The sequence below is a fragment of the Rhodnius prolixus genome, unplaced genomic scaffold (genome assembly GCF_049639745.1).
Source record: "Rhodnius prolixus isolate KJV_2025 unplaced genomic scaffold, Rpr scaffold_13, whole genome shotgun sequence".
In the NCBI taxonomy this organism is placed as follows: Eukaryota; Metazoa; Arthropoda; class Insecta; order Hemiptera; family Reduviidae; genus Rhodnius; species Rhodnius prolixus.
Window position 1 is genome coordinate 6016663 of NW_027411583.1, and position 19852 is coordinate 6036514.

The following is a 19852-nucleotide window of genomic DNA, read 5'->3' on the forward strand; positions in this document are numbered from 1 at the left end:
AGGCCCGCCAGCAGTTTACACTAGAGCAGGTTATTTAGTGGATAGAGCGCTTGGATTGGAGCCCAAGCCGCTTGTTTTGAAGTGCTAAGAGTTGAAATAACGAGGATTGAGTGTATTAGTTAACTAAAAATATTCCACAGTTTCTTAAGTTTTTGAGGTGTTCAGATCAACATGTTGCCGTCTACTAAGAAAAATAAACAAACAAGTAGTGATGAAAACGAGAGTGAAGGAAATGAAGAAAACAATGATTTGGAGTCATCATATGAATTGTTTACCCCAAGTAAGCTTAACAGTATTGATGTCTTACTCTTGAATACTGTAATAATAACTGCTTTCTTTTTTGTTGGCTTAAAAATTAGTTAAAACAAGATCATACCTTAAAAGTGGAAGCCCCATATCACCTATAGCGACGCATACGCGATCAGGAAGGAAAATTAAGAGAATTCAGTATTTGGATTTTGAATCTGAATTCAACGATATAGACAATCAGAAGAGTTTAACTAACAAGTCGAAAGGTACACTTCCTCATATACTACTTGATTACAAAGTCTTCAAAAAATTTAAATAAACCCTATTTTCTTAGGTTGATTCTTCTTGTTGACTCCGCTAGCGAAGGTTGGTGGTCACTTCATTTTATTAATTGCAGTTTTATACAAGGTGAAAGATCTCACTGCATCTGATTTACCAGTCTAAATTCTAATATCTGACTGCTAATATGCCTTCTTGGCTCCCGTCATAATGAACAGGAGGAGATGCTAAGTCTAACAGTTTAGTGATTATTTATAGTTTTAAAAGTTGTTCATGGGCGCTAATGGCCATAGACGTCGATGCGCCGGCAAAAAAAAAAAGTTCATGTTGTTAGGATGGAATGCTTGCAGCGACGGCAAAACTGTACATTGGCTTATTTCTATTTAGTAATGGTTCAGACACAAGACTTAGGTTTTAGCATGGACATCGTTAAAAACCAAACTCTATTGTTTGACTGCAATTGCCTTCCAACTGCCGAAATTTTGTCAACTTGCCTGTCTTATCCTTTCTTCCTCTTCTTTTTGAAATTTAGACACCTCCCATTTTTTATTTCTGATTTTTCACCTTATATCAATTTTAGTTTGCTGAATAAAAAAAGTAGAGCCTGAAGTGGAACGTGAATAAGATATTGCTAGTAAAGAGATTTAATTTTTACAGTTTCGTAAAATGGAATGTAGAAATCTGGGAAACATTAAAAATTATAAATAAGTGAATAACTGGACTCTATCGAGTCGAAATTTGAGAATATTTTGGCTGACCTAGTCTCCTAATATTTGGTCTGGAGAAGTTAGGAGAAAGAGGAAACTGTACTCTTATATCCACTGGTGGTACGGGGAAGCCATGAAAAAAGAAAAGATAAAAAGAAAGTCATTTCTTATTAGTTTTACCAGGGGACGACAAAATAAGCCTCGTGGTTGATGTGTTTGAAGAATAGCACCCTCTCGCCCATGACCGAATCTACTTACATAGGTTTAACAATTCTTCATGCTTAAATATATAACTTTTATAGTGAAGTTATAAGCTAGTAAGACTAAACCCAACATTGAAACTAATTGAATATTTTCAGATCAAATATCAGGGAAAAGCAGTGCTCTTAAAGAGTTAAATACTTTAAAAGAGGAATTTAACGATCTTCGGATATCTTCCTCAACAATTTCAACTCCAAGTAAGTAAACGTATTACAGTAAACATTCATGTTTTTGTTTTGTTTTGTTTTTTTTAATTTTGCTTATTGATTTATTTATTTAATAGCTACAAGAAGCAGAATTCCTCGTGTAAAGGAAACGCCAGTTAAGGGAAATGGTTCACCTAGAGGAAACCTCATTTCTCCAGACGTCGTTTATTCAAGATCTGGCAGGAAAATCAAAAAGATTCAATATTCAGAAAATGTGCCTGATTCTGCCAGTCCTAAAGTTAAATTAAGAAAAAGTAGTCTGAGACATCAACATTCATTGAAGAAAGATAATGGCTCAAAAACGGAATTTATAACACCATGTCAGTATATATTCTAGAATTATATAATTAATACATACTCGTATGTTACCTTTCGGTAATTTTACTCTAGTTTTTAAAAAAGTTATATCTTTGTGTATGAAAAGAAAATCTCGATTCAGACACTACACTTGCTTTTTTATGTTCCTTTTGATAATGTATTCTTTAAATGTTATAGAAGTTTTAGGCTTGGGGATTAACGTTTGATTGTTCGAAATATCTCAGCCCATATTATAGAATCAAGAGTATACAAAATAAAAGCGAGATTGGAGACTGAATGGAGGTTTTTTGACAGAAAGATATAATAATTTTGGGTCTACATTTTAATAAATTAAAAAAATGATATCTTTCTTAGCTAAGAAAAACCTAATCGAGCAGAATAATGACGAATCAGGTTGCGCACCAAGGTGGAAGAACGTTTCATTTCCAATGAAAACAAAATCTCAAAGTAATCTTGAAAACTTAAATCACAAAAATAAAATTGAAATGAAAAACAAATTTGAAGATATGGAAGTATGTTCACAAGGTACATTTTGTTACTTTAATTGTGCTTTTTTCAAATAAAAATAGCTACTAGTCATAACTTTCTTATAATTGTTTATCGTTTGACCGACTTTTTACTTTATCTTATTCCTAGACATATTTTCTAGAGTGCTGTGATATTTTTTATTTTTGATGAAAAAGCAATAAATAAAATTATTATAAAGTTTTAAAAGTAAGTTATTTTTTTTAGATTCACCTTTAAGAAAAAAATCTGCACTTTTGGAAAGAAATGATGAAATCAGAAGATTAGGTGTTTCGTATTCTCCATGTAAGTTTATTATCTTTACTAGTTTCAGAGTAAGTTGGGCATTTTCATTTTTATTATAATTACTGTTTTACTTTTAGCTAAAAATAAAATATCATCTAAATTAAGTGAAGTACCTAAAGAAAATGCATCTCCTGATTGTACATATACAAAGTCTGGGAGGAAAATTAAGAAGAAACGATACTTGGAAGAATCTTATCAGGAAGATTCTAATCAAGAAACAGAATCTAGTGATGAAGAAGTTCCTGATGGCGTTGTAAAACCACCAAGTAATTGATTTGATCAAATACACGTTGATTACTGTGTCGTTTCTGGCCGCGAATTCTAAATTATTAGCATTAACACATCGTAATTAATTCAGTTAAAAGCATTTACTCCATATTGAGCAAAACATTTATTTATTCCTCTATTTAAACCGGTAATATAATTCCTCGGGTTTCAGAAATTTGTAGTGACAACATACGACCTACATACACTGAGCTGTCGCCGATTGTTGTATTTATTTTTTACAGCTTACAAATCAATGGAGAAAAATAGTTTTATAGAGCAGAATATGGCAGTACAATAATAATTTTTAACTTTTTTTTTTTTTAATTCAACTCATTTGATAATCATTTAGCGAACTTTTACATATTCTAATTTGCCTCAAATCCAGCTTAGATTTATTGGCGTTAAGTTCGTGAGCAACATCTGATATAGTAACAAAACGAAGGGATGCGATGACCCTTACAATAATTGCTTTTATCAACTTTTCTATGGTCAGCCGCTACCACCCTTCTTACATTCAAGATTTTCGTCTGCTTTGTGAAACTTGTCTAATCATTTACTGTTCTGGGCTGAGTGCGTTCTTAATGTTCAGTTTCCTTTACGTTCCTTCATGTCACATTTTGAGCTTCTCCAATGAAAATGCAGAATCCGTAATTAATTTGTGTCAGTCAAAATATATTCATATTTATTTTAATTTTTAATATTTTTTATTTTATTAGCTCTGTATGATGATGAAAATGCAGTTGAAATGCAGATTTTTGGATTCCAGACGCCTAAACGTCGAAATGCTATGTTGGATAAAGCGAGCAGGTCTGCTAGCAAATTGAACAATGTACAAAAAACGCCGAAATCAAACAAATCTGATAAAATAAATGAACATAAGACTCCTTACAATATGAGAAAAAGATTAAAAAAAGGTTATTGAAATAAAATATTACTAAATCAAAGATCTAATCAATCTTTTTGTTATGATCTAGTTTCAAAGTTAAAAGAATGATAAATACAAGTGATGAATTTTTTACAGGTATAGCAAAAGAAGTAACTCGACAATCAGTAGACGCTTTACTTGAAGATAGTGGCAGTGACTATGTACCATCTTCAAGCAGTAGTAGTAGTGACGTAAGTGAAGATGAAGAAGATAAGGATTCCGAGGAAAGTAGCGACGGATATGAAGTTAGTGGGGTAATCCCTTTGGATAAAGCCACTGAACCTGAACAATTGATCAAAAGGAAAAGACGTGCGGCCATTAATCACTTTGTAAATATTAACATGATTTTATTTCTTGTTGAGTAGTTAAATATTAATTGAAATTTATTTTAAAAAAAAAAAAAAAAGTAATAAAGACTTAGTTTTAATAGATAGATTTAATTAATTTTTGAATCGTAGACATGATACGATTGCTTTTTCTAGAATTGTGTATTTAAGAAGTTAGACAGAAGTGGACAAACTTGATTAAAGAAAGTTATAAAATATGTGGTTACGTGAAAGCATAAGTAATTAGGTTCTCGAGACAAAAGAATTTTTGATAGCTGGACATAACCGAGTTTACAAGCAAGGACGAATCAATGAAGATAACGAAGTCCCAACCTTTGATGTCATCCTTAGTGTAAAAGAATTTAGCAATGGAAGTACAGAAAGAATTGGCCTAGATATTTCAAGGTGGATTCTTTTCTGCTTTAAAAAGCTAACGGAGTTTTACTAATTTTACGACTAACTGTTCATTTAAATTTCCTTCAACGTCTTGCAACCCAGTATACTCGACATGGCGTGTGTATCAAGTCCAAGTGTTGAGGATTAATTTCTTCCATTAGTCTATGACTGCTTCTTGAAGTGGGCTTTCCGTTGGAAATTTTAAATTCAGCCACTACGTCTGCTGAACCCAATATTTTGACTTTGTTCTTTTTTTATCAGTCTCATCTGAAGTTCAGCTTCGCAAGAATGGATGAAGTAATTCTATTAGTATTTTTATGATGTAAAAATACGAAATATAGAGCACTGCTGGTGCTGTTGTGGCTTCAAAACATTCTCTGCACCCAACTCGCGATCTGTTCCTTTGCAGAATCCACAACGTTGGGGTACTCTTTGAAATTCCATATTTGTAAATTCTTATTCCAGACTCATTTCAATCTTCCGTGTTGACTCACCTTATCGACTTCTGCGCATTCTCTTATTAGCAACCTAAGTGTCCAGCAAGACATCATTTAGGTTTGAATTGCAAGTGACCTTATATTTAGGACAGGCCTGAAATAAAGTTTGAGTGTAATTGAGAAACTAGAATGCAGACTTAGACTTTCTCCTATACACCTTAGAAAGTAGAACGTATTATTTTTACATTGGAGAAGTTAAAGGCTTCCTTGATTTTACTTTTAATTTTATTGATTTTTTTCTTTTTTCTATTACAGATTTTTACGTCGGAGGATTATTTTGAAAATAAAAATTTACGATCACTTACGTCAAATCATACTTTAAGTCAACTGAAGACACCTCGTTTTAACCAGGGTCAGCTGTGTGAAATCCTCAAATCAGTTGGTAGCAAACATGAAAAAGCTATCAACGAACTAAACCTAGAAAATGAAGCCATGTTCTCTCGATGGCTTCTTTCTATGAAGTTAGTGAAATTATTATTTTTATTTTTACATTTGTGATTTCCTGATTAGTTCTAATTTATTAATTTATTTTATTTTTTCCAGCGAAGGTTTTAATATTTTAGTATATGGTGTAGGATCTAAAAAAAAGTTATTAAATGTTTTTCATCGCCAGTTTTTAAGTAGATGTTACGTTGCTGTAATTAATGGTTACTTCCCAGGTCTTGTTTTGAAAGACGTGAGTAATTGTTGTTTATTTTTGACGTCTTAAATATTGTTGTGCATTAAAACTATTTGTAGCCATTATTCTTTTAGTACGCCGATTCTGCAGGCATCTATCTTTTACTAGAAATTTATTTCGCGATTTGTCAAGGTGTACAAGAATTGGATACAAATTCCAATAACAAGATAATAATATCAATACAAAGATAATAATTAAAAATTTAAACAAAAATTTTATAAACAATCCAGAAATAAATTAAAAGTTTTCATTGCAGTATCATTAAGACTAGAGAAATATCTCCATGTCACATAATACCATCTTAATTTATTAATTAATTTTTTCCTCTACAATTTTTTTACAGATATTAGACTGTATAACTAATGATGTATTGAAATTACGCTCTATTCCATCACAGCCTCATGATATTGTGGAATTAATTGGCACCAAGTTACGAAACAGAAATAATAGACTGTTTTTATTGGTTCATAACATTGATGGTGCAGCGTTGCGTTGTGACAAAATACAGTCAGTGTTGGCGCATCTTGCATCTAATCCAAATATTCATTTATTAGCTACATTAGATCATATTAATAGTCCATTGTGTAAGTACTTATTTAACTCATTAAATTGTAATAAGAATCTGTATAAAATGATTGCATGTGACTGCTCAAAGACCTTCCATAGCTATTTATAAGAATAGATAGGAAAAACTGCTGAAGTAGCAAAAAGGTTCCTTATATCTGATAAAGTTTAATAAAACTCCGAAAATGTATTAATAAATAAAGGCCATTCTCAGCTGAGACCAATGTTATAATAGAAGTTTCTAATGTCGCACCAATTTTGCGAAAGGGAAATAAAGGCCCCTTTAAAGATTCTATAGTCTTATCTGTAAGTAAATTCCCATAGGCTTATTTATTCTTTTTGTTATATCAAATTTATATTATATTTGTTTTGGTATACCAAATTCACTGATATTGCTCTGTACAGAACAGCTTTTTTGACATTCGTCACAGGGTTTAATTTTGACTGGCTATGATAGGCTTATTTTTTGTATCAATTTAGATTGTAGATATCTGCTTTAGAACATGCAACTATTGGTATCTATTTTTAAATTACATTACTCATTTGTTAGTATAGTGTAGCTGTGTAGTTCTCCTTGTTATGTTGCTTGAAAAGTGATTCAATCCAGCGTTAATAGTAATGAGCAAGTTAAAAACCGTTTCAAATCGTCCACGTAATAAGTGCCCAGAGTAATATTTAATACAGATCCTCACAATGTTAGGATAACTTTAGTTTGATTTCATCAATTTATATTGTCCATTAAAAAATTATCATAACAGACCCACCCGGTGTGCTTGTTAAATTTTTGTCAAACTTATTACTGTTCAAAAAATTGGAAAAGTCAGAAAATAATAGAATCAAAAATAGATTTATAATATTAGAAGATTTTAAATGAATAATCTAATTAAACGCTGAAAACTAGATTACTTATCAAAGAGCACTACTCTTATAGCTGGATAAGATCTGCCGGCGGTATAAATTTCCATCTTAGGCAAATTTTCTTGACCTACCATTTTCCTTCTTTATTATTATTTTTCAAGAACGTTGCTCAATTAATGCAAAAAAAAAAATGAAGTTACATGAGCTTCTGACTGGTTTACTTTAGCAACTCAATTTGAGCTAACAAAAAAAAAAAAAATTACTTTTCAGTATGGGATCAAAACAAGTTAAGCCTTTTTAATTTTACTTGGGAAGATGGTACATCTTTTTTGCCATATTCAGATGAAACTAGTTATGAAAGTTCTCTTATGGTTCAACAATCTGGAGGAATCGCCTTAGCTGGACTTAAAAATATTTTCAAATCTCTTAATACCAACAGTCGAAAAATATTCAAGTTATTGCTTGAACATCAGTTGGAAGATAAATCAAATAAATCTCAAGGTAAATAGTTTGAATTTTTTTATTTTAATCAAATTAATCACTTAGTATTCAGTATTCAACAAAAAAAAAAAAAAAACACGTTTTTATTTCTATTTTTAGGGATGCTATTCTCAGATTTGTATAGAGAATGCAGAAATTCATTTTTAGTAAGTTCTGACTTAGCCCTACGAACTCAGTTAACTGAGTTCTTTGACCATCAGTTGGTGAAGTGGAAAAAAGACAATGAACATCTTGTTGTACCTTTGGATAGTGCTGTTCTTAAACAATTTCAAAACTATTTGCTTTCAGAAAATTCTCTGTACTAGAAGAATATTTAGTAAGGGATTTTTTAATATTTCCAATGTTGTAAATATTTTCTCTTGTTATATTTATTTATTCTTATTTTTGTAATAATTTTAGATGTAAAATTTTATAAAAACTTCTTTTTTATGATGGTATTTTATGGTAGATTTATTATATCTTAATTGTATATTATAATAAAACCCATATGGGATAAAATCTTTCTTTCGCATTAACATTTTTTCCCTTGCTAGTTAGGAGATGATTCGATGGGGTTCGGCTGAACTTTTCAAAGATCCAAACTCTCTTTTTGAAATTACAAAGAACCAGTTCCGTTTAGAAGACTTCGTCCATAGAACTGAGATCTCGAAACAGGAAAAGAAGAATGTTGGCACAACTTTTTGCCTACTTTGATCTTAGAATATTGAAGAGCACAGATGAGAATATTGCACGGAAGCATACTCCAGGCCATGGAAAGTAACAGTCTCTCATTGGTAAAATTAGAACTTAAGAATTTTTTTTAATCAATGACCATCCTGACGTTCTAGAGTTAATATGTAAAAATCTAGAGCAACAGACTCGTAGACATGATTTCTAGAGAACTATTTTTTTCTCAATTTCGCAATTGATTTTGAGTCAGTAGTGTTACATTGTTAACAACTTCGGATTGTAAGAGGGTGTTGCTGTTAGGCTAAAGAAGATTGGATATTTACTTTAGAATTTTTTCCATGTTTGCTTAGAAGACAGTTCAATTACAAAGTGTATGTCGATGCGTTTTAGATTTTTGTCCAACTTATTACTGTTCAAAAAAAGTGAAAAAATCAGAAGAATCAGAAATTAGAATTATATTAGAAGATTTTAAATGTGACGATGTATGTTTCAATCAAATAATTCTTAATGATAATTAATATGGGTATTTTTTGGATATAAAAAAGTTTTTTGAATAAAAAAGTTAAGGTTCTTTAAAAATTATTTCAATTTACACATCAATGCTTTAATTTAATTACAGTAAAGATTAATAATTTTAATGAGAAACCAAAACTACTACTCAATTGGTTTGGCCTAGGGATAGGAAAACATATTAATAAGGAAATTAAATATTCTGTGATTTTGTTTACAAATAGATATTTATTTATTAAAAACTTTTATTTTTGTATTTTATCCACTGAAATTATTATTCAATTATACTTGAGACTTTTTATCATAACGTCGAACATATAGTTACAGATAAAGGACATTTTAATTGTTGGTGTCACTTTAAACTAGACGCAATACCTCCATCAGACAGGTAACACAGGCCTGGTAAAAAATAGTCACTTTTTAACAGAGAAATAAGACAATCAAGCAACCAGTGTACAGATGTAGAATAATCGTAACGAAAATTGCAAGACGAGATGGCTACATGACGACTTACCTCCGTCTCAGCAACCTTAAAACAAAGAATATGCTATATAAATTACTAGATGGTAAATGCTATCCTAAAAGTTCAAACCTTAAAATAATACATAAATAGAAACGGCTCGAACGGATTTTAAAAAATAAATGAATAAAAAGTCGACTATTCTTAGAATACCTATATGAAAACTATGTAAATATCTGACCAAATCAGATTGATCGGGTTTCCAAATAGATGTGCTATTTATAGCAAGTAACCTTTTTTTTTTATAGGTGTTTTGAATTATTTTTTACATACTTAAAGACGGCATACTATTTGCTGAGTCTAAGATGATTTGGAATGTCTTAGCAGCTTTTTCCAGTTAATTTAAGAGTTGAATTTAAGAATAGAACTGATATGAGTAGGCTGAAGAAAGATTACTTGCTTCACTCATATCATCCTGAGCAGAACAATATGATGCTAAGACAAGGAGCCGCTTCTACATCTACCGTTGGACGAAAATATCTAGGAAGAAAGTAGGTTTAATTTCCAAAAATAGGAGAAATTGCCTGGTTAAAAAATCACCCTTGCTCAAATTTGAAGCAGGTGCAGACTTGAGGCAGATGTCAAAGGTATTTGGAAAAATTGTCCGCACAAACCACCAAATTAGAAAAAAATAAAATAAATCGTTTAACTAAACTTTTGTTTAAATTCATTTCATCTAAAAATAAATTAACAGAACATAAATTTATATATTTAAAAACTATAAATGACATTAGTGTTTGGAGGAGTTTCTCAAAAAAGCAATTTGAATAATATTCGACTATTCTATTCCTTTAGTATTTTTTTAAAATTAAAAACGAGGGCTTCCCTGTATTTCCTAATTGAAAATCAATATTCCAGATAAATGTGTTCAGGAAAATCGAGATATTGTACAAACTGTACAACACCAATTAACTAAATTGTAAGGAAATCTTCAAAAAAGAATTCATTCAGTAAAGAGTTACTGTGGTTTAGAGATTATGATCTTTTAATACAATTAGAAAAATACCTGTACGTTTGATGAAATAGAAATGCTGGAAAATATCATACCGTCTGCTTTCCATTTAGATGAAAATCTAAAACAACTCAGAATGGCAGAAAATAAATATGCTTAGAAACCATTGAAAATCTCGCAACACTTGAATGATTAATATTTACGTTAAGTGGTAATTTGTGTTGTCATTGCATTAGAAATCTCTAATGCGAATTTAGTTGAAACTCTTACAAAAGCTGAAAGCTGACGAAAATCAATTGTCAACCAAGAAAAAGTTTTACATTAAGCAAATTATGCCAGTAAAAACAGCAGGAAAGAATCATGAGAATACTACTATCCGCAGTATAACAACTGTAACAACTTAGAAACATCTCAGATGGAGCTATTAATTGAAATCACTTTTATTAAGGTAAACAAGGAACAAACTCCTCCATGACTGAGTAAACTAAGCCAAAAGATTAAATATTAACTTAGCCGAAGAATACCGATAATATCCGACTACATTCGTGTAGACGTAGTTACAAGTGAAACAGATACTGGAAGGTAACAGGCGGCTAAGGCAGCATGGGTTCTGACCCATGTAATATCTTTGTGTTAGTGACTACTTTTCTCGGAATTACCTCACTAACACTAAGATTTTACGTGGGTCAGAACCCCGGCTGCCTTAGCCGCCTGTTACCTTCCACTATCTGTTTCACATACAACTGCACGAATATAGTCGGCTATTATCGATAATCTTCGGTCAAGTTGATTTTATTTAATTCGACCATCTCCTTTAGTTTACTGGTGAAAAAGAGTACAACAACTAGCACTCGTATACAGATTACACAGAGCATAACTCTCTTAAAAATTTATTAATATTATCCAAATTACTTTATCAACTGTGATTTTAATACAAATAATTCAATTCTAACCCAGGTAATGCTTTTAACATTTCGCTTATTATGCTAACAGAAAAACTGCTGATTAAGCTGCAACTATTTATTACCTTCTAAGTTTTTATAATTTATAGTATTTCTTCGCAAAAGTAAGTTTTCAAGTAATCAAGAGAGTTGCAACGAAAAATATAAGAATAACTAATTACTACACTTTAAAAAGACTGACTTCAGAGAATAAGAAATAAATCAGATTGTATTTAATAATTTTTTGTAGTCAAATTACAAATAAAATTTAATACAATGTTAGAAACAAAAAGTAAAGAAATTCCAGTAAAACTAACCGAAATATCCTATTTTTCCATTTTTCAGAATCTCTTCATCCAAAACTAGCCGACCTTATGTTTAGATTCTACGTTTCACTTATAAATACAATGTTAGAATCAACAAAGAAATTCCAGTAAAATTAAAGAACAGTTTGTATTTTTCCCTCTTTTCTGAATCCTCTACATACAAAACTAGCCTACCATAGTTGAACTATGTATAAAAATACCATGGTAGAAACAGAAAGTAAGGAACTACCAGCAAAAATAATACGAGACTTCCTACTTTTCCAATTTTTCTGAACGTGTACATCCAAAACTAGCCAGCATAATAAAAGTAAAATATACGCCTCTCATTAGAATACAATGTAAGAAACTGAAAATAATGGATTTCCAGAAAACTCATTATATTTTCTATTTTTCTAATTTCAAAATCTCTAAATCCAAAATTAGCGGATTTAATGTGCTTTATATAAGATTCATGCAATGATAGAAACAGAAATAAGAAAACTCCAGTTAAACTGCAAAAGATTTTTATTTTTCCTTTCTTCCTGATCCACTGCAACCACAAATAACCGACCAAATCTGCATTATATGCGCTTGACGTAAAGTACAATGTTAGGAACAGAAAATAAGAAAATTCCAGTAAAATTACATAAGATTTAATATTTTTTCCTTTTTTCGGAACCTCCACATCCAAAACTAGGGGACTAAATTTTTACATTGTCACAAGACTACGAAATACAACGTTAGAAAGTGAAAAATGAGCATTTCCCATACACCCCATGCAATACTAGCTGACCAATTGTGTATTATACATACCTGGCATATAAATGCAATGATAGATACAGAAAATTAAGAAATTCAAGTAAAACTATGAATGATTAGGTATTTTCCCCTTTATTCTGATCATCAACATCCAAAACTAGCCGACCTATGCCAAGCGCATATTATAGACTTTAGGTCGGCTAGTTTTAGATAGGGAGTGTTAGAAAAAAAGGAAAAAAAATAGAAAATCATTCTTAGTTTAAGTGGAATTTCTTTGTTTTTATATCTACATTTATATTGAAATGCCAAGAGTATATTATAGATATTAGGTCGCATAGTTTGGGATGTAGAGGATCAAAATAAGTAGACAAAATTACAAAATCATTCTTAGTTTCATTGGAATTTTCTGTTTTTATCTTTATATTTATATGCCCAGCGTACATTATAGACTTTAGGTCTACTAGTTTTGGATATGGAAGTTAGAAAAAAGGGAAAAATATAAAATCCTTCCTAGTTTAACTGGAATTTCCTTATATTCTATATCTATCTTTGTATTTATATGCCAAGAGCATATTATGGACATTTGGTCGCCTAGTTTTGGGTGTGGAGCATCAGAATAAAGGGAAAAAGTACATAATCATTCTTAGTTTTAATGGAATTTTCTTATTTTCTATAGCTATCTTTGTATTTATAAGCCAAGGGCGCATTATGGACAGTAGGTCGGCTAGTTTTGGATGTACAGGATCAGAAAAAAGGGAAAATTACAAAAGCATTCCAAATTTTACTGGTATTTTCTTATTTTCTGTTTCTATCTTTGTATTTATATGCCTGGCGCATATTCTAGACGTTAGGTCGGCTAGGTATGGATGTGGAGGTTTGGATGAGAGGGAAAAATACAAAATCTCCTTTAATTTTATTGGAATTTGCTTGGTTTTTTGTTTCTAAGATTTTATTTTTAAGCCAATCGTATATTATACACATTAATAACAAAAATATAGGTGAGAGCTCTAATACGACTATCTCTTGCTACAATCCTCGAGGTCCTAATTCATGCAATTAATTCTATTTTACTACTCAAATTAACGAAGGCACATTATAAACGGATCCTTAAATGAATTTCATATGATCTATCTATCTATGTATATCTGCTATGGACTGTTTGAAAAGTGTTCATGTTTGTAACCAACATGTTTGATTTTATCTGACGTAGCTAGTTTCGTAAATCTATCGTAGCATTGTACACGTTCTTTCAGTTCTTTCAGATTTTCCAGATATAATCCTTCTTTAGAAAATCAATAGCTAAAGGTAAAACATTGACTAAAATAACTGTAAAAATGTATTATTACCCGCTATCTTGAAGGGAAAAAGAATCGAATATTTGTAACAGTTATTGAAAATAATATCGATCTGGTATCGTATCGGAAAAATCATCCTTAGTCACCATTTTTGTCATTAATTAGAAATAGTGATTAAGTTGAATCCTTGGACACTGTGACTAATACATTTTAAATAGGTGTAATAAAAAATCTATTAAGTAAATGATACTGGAAACATAAAAAAGAACAATGGATTACTGTTTTATGTCAATTAGGATAATGACTTAATTTAGGTTAGCCAAATAAAACAAGTTGTAAGTATGATTATTATTAATAAGATTTTTTTTTATCAAATACACATAATAATTTAACTGCTAGGTTAACTAAGAAGAAGAGATTTTATAAACATGATTTGGAGGTAACAAGTTAGTTACACAAATTTAAAAAAAAAAGAAATTTATTTGAGTCCACTGTATAAAAAAGGAACTGCTGGAATGGAAAAGTAAACTATTGTCGGTCACTAAAATTAAAAATACATTACTAAGAGGCACAACTTAACTTAATTACGATAAATAAAATTTTGTCTCAGTCTGTGACCATTTAAGGACGAACTTACAAAATAATTTCATAAAATAAAATCTAGAAATATGTACAATCTTATTTATTTTGTAAAGATAAGTGAGCCATCCTTTAAACCATTTTAAAATAGTATTAAAAAGTTATTCTACATTCCACATATACATATGTAGTTCTGCCAAATCTGCATTTTTTTTTTAAAGAAATGTTTGAGTCAAGATCATTTTGTAACTGTTTCTGGAACACATAAATTTTTTTGACTCTTAGAACGACTAGTTATCAACAAAATAACAACCAGAACATTTTCAAAATTTTAACTAGTTTATAAAAATTGAAAATTTTGATATTTTAAGACAAGTTATACCTTAAATGTTTATTTACAAATAGGGGAATGCTTAGGACTTTTTTTCATTGCTTTTTTTTTTATCCTTAAATTGAAAATCGGTTTTTGAAAGCCGATCAGTAGGATCAAATATTTTTTAAAGAGTGGAAAAAACTAGAAATTAAAGTATAACAAAAATAAATATCTTTATGAGCTACCATGTTAATGCTGGGATCTTGTTTATTGCCACTCATTAAACTTCAAACAAGTTATGCGATGTGCATTAGTATAATTTCATTTGAGCAGTCTGTAATTTTTATGATTTAATCTATTCTAGCAACTTTTAACAAATCCCTACCGATTTATAAATATTTCTGATTTTTTGTCACATGTTCGAGTGGATTCAAGAACTTTTGTTCGACGGTGTGTTCACTTGTTGCTGGGAAGGTATGTGCGCTGAATATGCTAAATTATTTGACTCTGTAGATCTTTTACTCAAGTAACTGGCAATAGCATTGTAATAATTCATTGGAGTGGTGGTGGGTGGTTCGACACCACTACGGCCCCATAAGCTCCAGCCATGATGATCGTCGTAGTGGTCATCGTGGTGATGGTCGTCATAATGATGCTGATGGTGTGCATTTTCATAATAGATCACCTGGAAAACAAAAAACCTTTGTCGTAATTTAAACTGACAAAAATATGGTTCTTTGTCACTACTTTTTGGAAACTAAACCGTGGATATATTTGTAGTCGTTATAGAGCAGAATTACTATTGTTTTGTTTTTTTTAAATTGTCATTACAGCAGTTTTTGTCGCAACATATTTGATAACTTGTGTAATTTAACAATAAAACAGAAAAATATCACAGTTACATATTCCCAGGTTGTTGAAAAAATATCCGTGAAGTTTAAACAAGCCACTTCAGAGATTTTGAATACCCCTAACAAATTTCACTTACTTTGAAGTTTAAACCACTAAATTCTACTCTTGAACCTAATTCTTTTTCGTGCCACTAGTGCCTTGGATGTGAATTCGCGTGTCACTTTATGGGTAGACTAAAGGAAGGCAGGGACAGAATTATGAATTTGTTTTAATAATAATAATAAAACATTATTAAAGTCTTAATTTCGCTATACTGATAGCATGAACAGAGTTTACCTTTATATTCTAATTCGAATCCCCTTAATAACAAATTTGTCAATATTATTAATCTAATAATTCAACTGACAATAATTGTTTACCCTCATAGTGCCAATCAGACAGATTAAAATGCATTATTACTTCAGTCTTCACTTTGGCAATATTTAAGGGCAATAGCAATAATATTACCCATGAAGTGTTCTCGAATACCCACACTCTTAGGATACGCCCCAACCCAAATGGATGTTCTAGACCGACCACTGGTGAAATTTAATATCTCGTAGAAATTTAGAGAAACATTTGGTGAAAACATTCTTTTGCATAAAATTTCCTTATCATGATTTTTAAAATTGCAGATAGTGCAAGTTAAGTTGTGTAACGTATTTCTTTGCGGGTTTCTAATTACCACATGTTTATTCTACGCCCATGCAGGGCTTCATTTTCTCAAGACTTCATGAGAAAATTCGCAAACATTATGTATTGTAATGCCAAGTTTTTCGATAATCTTAGCACTTAATTGTCATATCGCTAGGTGAGACAGAAATAAAATTTATATTAAAATAAATAAAACAAAATTACTTACTTTTTGAGGATGATGTTTATGTTTAATTTCAGCCCATAATTTGATTGCATGTATAATGACATAAACGGATGCGAGAAATACTGCTTTGAATTGAAGGAATGTTTGGAAAGCTGTTAATAACATCTTCAGTTTGTGCTTTATTAACAATGCAATTAAGACGAGTTTGATGATGGCCTTTTTGATAGCTCTTTTCTTCTTCTTCTTGTGTCCCCTTCCGTCTAATATTACAATCAATTAAAGCAATCAATTTTTCAATCTATTCATTTGTTTAAATTCGTTTATATTACAATCATACTTACGTTCAAAACAGTACACCATTGTTTACTGTAATAATAATTCGTAAAAACTATTTTTAAAACTGCTAACTACTTGTGCGACATTTTCTTTTAAGCAAAGAGATTGATTAGTGAAAACTACTTGTACATTTAAGATTCTAGACGTCATTTTTCTCTCTCTCTCTCTCGAATGTCTTATTTCTCGAAAAATATTTACATTCCTAATTTTCCTAATTGATTTAAAGAGGGTAAAATGTCTGTAGGTTCATAAAAAAAGTCTAGTAAACAAGTCATTGAAATTTAAACCCGTTGAATGTAGGTAGTCCTTGGTGGAAAAAGTCTCTGTCTAATTTTGGATAAATACTTACTGCTTGTAAGGTTGCCATTATTCCATAACCTTATTTAAATCAATGACTATTTACGGTTTTACCGGTGGATGAGGATTCTGAATTCATTCATACTATTCTGTGTTTGTCGTAAGAGACGACCAAAAGTGTACCTAGATCTATTATCTTAGGCGACTGGCCATATCTTTAAGATAATGCTGGAAGACTTTCTTCGCAGGTTAATGACGGCACTCCACTACCTGGTCCGACCTAGCCATTTAATTTGGGGATTTGTTTGTACCAGGAAGAAGATTTCTTTATATTGAAGAACCGGCTGAGGTGGTTGGTGGTTTAAATCCGAAACAGGTGAGAATGAAGCAAACAACCGTGCTGTGATGGATGAATCAACTATTAATAACTATGAATAATCTGATTAATTTAATATACAGACATGTTCGAGCACAAATTTTATAAGCGAATAGCTTTTTAAATTGCAGTTCCCTTGTAAAATGGTTAATTTATTGTAAAAAATTACTTTTTATAACATGAAAATTATTTAATTCTATATTAAAAGAAAGTTAATTTATGCTAAATTAAATGAATGTTCAAGTAAGTAGAATAAATGGAAAAAACTTGAAGTAACTCGTGCATTAAATAGGGAAAAAGTATGACTAGAGTCCTCAATATCTTTGTTTTTAATAAATATTGTTTATTTTACAGGTATTACAAGAATACTTTTAAATCATTAACTATTGAGATGGCAGTGCATTTATAGATAAATGGATAAATAAAAGTGGTACTGTTATGAATTTGGGAAGGAACAATGTGCAAAGAATATTATGTTCATGTAACTGTAAAGAATCTTCTTTGCAAGAAATAGAAGACAGCATTCTTACCAATTAGGACGGCAAATTGTTTAGAAAGGTATCAAGGCGAAAAATAGATTAATTAAGTTATTATTTTAATGATAAAAGTAATGATGTTTTCATAATCTTTAATCTGGATTTTTTATTAATTCGTACGTGTTTTAGTTTTTAATGTTATCCTGCAGATTATTACCTAAAATATTTAATTTAATGTAATTGATTTAGGTTAAGAACAACGTGAATTTGAATTTCTAAAATTAACAGATGGAATTCATTTGTACTCGCTAGCCGTTTTCTAATCATAAACATTTTTATCCATAACACTCGTGTCCTTGGGTTCGTATGTAAAACAAGAAGATTTGAATTTGGTTCTAGCGTAAGAATTGTCTTCCTTTCTAATTGGAATAGTCAGCTTTCCAATTTTACCCGTAGCAATATGTGCAATTAATCTGCACACTTTGAAACTAATCACCAAAAAAAGCAAAAACAGTCTGATTAAAAGAAAAGTGCTTAAGTAGTTCCTAAGGTCGGAGAGAAACATATAATTGTGACCCGAAAAATAGAGAGAGAGAGAGAGAGAAACTATCTTGAAACTCTTTCTCTTACTACAATTCTCGTACAAAGACATCAGTTAAATTTGCTTTTTTTTTTTCATAAAAGGTATAAAATAAAATTTAAGTTGCTATAAATATATAGGGCCTTGATATATAGCCCTTTAAATCAATGTTCACTCAAAAAGCATTTAAGAACTAATTTCAAATAGCCCACATAAAAAAGAGAGTCGACTAAATTTAATGGGACAACTACTTAAAAAATAAGAAGAAAAACTTAAATTTCGAGAGAAATTACGCGACTTAGAGATTTTCTGTTAATGATCAATCAACCTCTAATCTTTTTTTCATGTTGATGACTTGCACCCAGTAACATCTCTTTCCACAATATTATAGAGTATTCTGTACCGAATAAAATAAAACAAATAAAAGCTGCCAGATAAGTAGCACGTCTTTTTATCGCTTTTAGAATTCGCGCCATATCGCCGATTTCATGATCACTAGCTATCGCCATATTTACTTTTTTTAAATCTCTTAAAGATCTGTGGGGCCTTTAAGACCTCTTAACTTTATTAATTTGTTTGGGTATTACTATTGAATAGAATAGAATAGAATAGATTTAATTAGGGCGGCCTCAAGGCCTACGCCACTGCGACCCCTTTGGATCTATTGTGGCTCCCCGACTTTAGAGCTCACCCTCCAGACCCCGTCCGTTTAACCAGAGTCTTAATCCTGGAGAGCGACTCCTGGGTAAAACTCTCAGGCCTTGGTTTTTTTCCTCCCCGAGAAGTAACATCCTTAGCCATACAAGCCCCTCACACTGACACAACACGTGCAGTGCAGTTTCCTCTTCTTCCTGGCGGAACCTACAAAGGCTGTCATCTGCCAGGCCCATGCGATGCATGTGTTTTCTGAGCCTGCAGTGGCCAGTTAATAAGCCTACAATTATCCTTATAGCCGTATTACTAATGAGTTGAAGGTATCATGAATATTTCCGAATTAACTGCATTTGTGTATGAACAACTAAATATGAATTAATTAAATGTTTACATCCTCGTTACGTTATACCTGGCAAGTACGCTAAGATTTCAAAATATAGCTATGGTATGCTCATCAGTAACGGGCAAAATATTTTACAACCTCTACAAATGCTTGCCAACTTCTTTCCGACTTTAAGGACAGCAAATTCTATACAAAATTTAAATATATTGAATCTGTTAGATATTGAATTCTTATTCGGCCCTTGATTAATCGAATAAACTTGAATTTGTTTAAGGACTGTAAAGGACTATTTATATTAGTATTGGTTAAAGGGATTGTAAAGTGATTCAAGTATTCAAGTATGGCAAGACTCTGATGCCAACAACCACACAACAGAAGAATAAAATACGATTT

The 19852-nt window shown here is 30.9% G+C and overlaps 1 protein-coding gene across 2 annotated transcripts; it reads left to right on the forward strand.

Moving 5' to 3' along the window:
• Nucleotides 1-171: 171 nt before the first annotated feature.
• Nucleotides 172-9087, forward strand: Orc2 (origin recognition complex subunit 2). Of its 2 annotated transcripts, XM_074115999.1 has the most exons (15): nt 172-280; nt 360-515; nt 1595-1693; nt 1780-2022; nt 2375-2545; nt 2753-2830; nt 2908-3096; nt 3814-4011; nt 4119-4351; nt 5497-5702; nt 5785-5917; nt 6264-6504; nt 7613-7843; nt 7943-8159; nt 8377-9087. In XM_074115999.1, the coding sequence occupies exons 1-14, from the start codon at nt 172-174 to the stop codon at nt 8146-8148; spliced, it is 2493 nt and encodes an 830-aa protein (XP_073972100.1). In that variant the 3' UTR covers nt 8149-8159; nt 8377-9087. The 2 variants fall into 2 exon arrangements, with proteins under 2 accessions (XP_073972100.1, XP_073972099.1); XM_074115998.1 differs by lacking the exon at nt 8377-9087 and having other exon boundaries at nt 7943-8346.
• The last annotated feature ends 10765 nt before the right edge of the window (nt 9088-19852 follow it).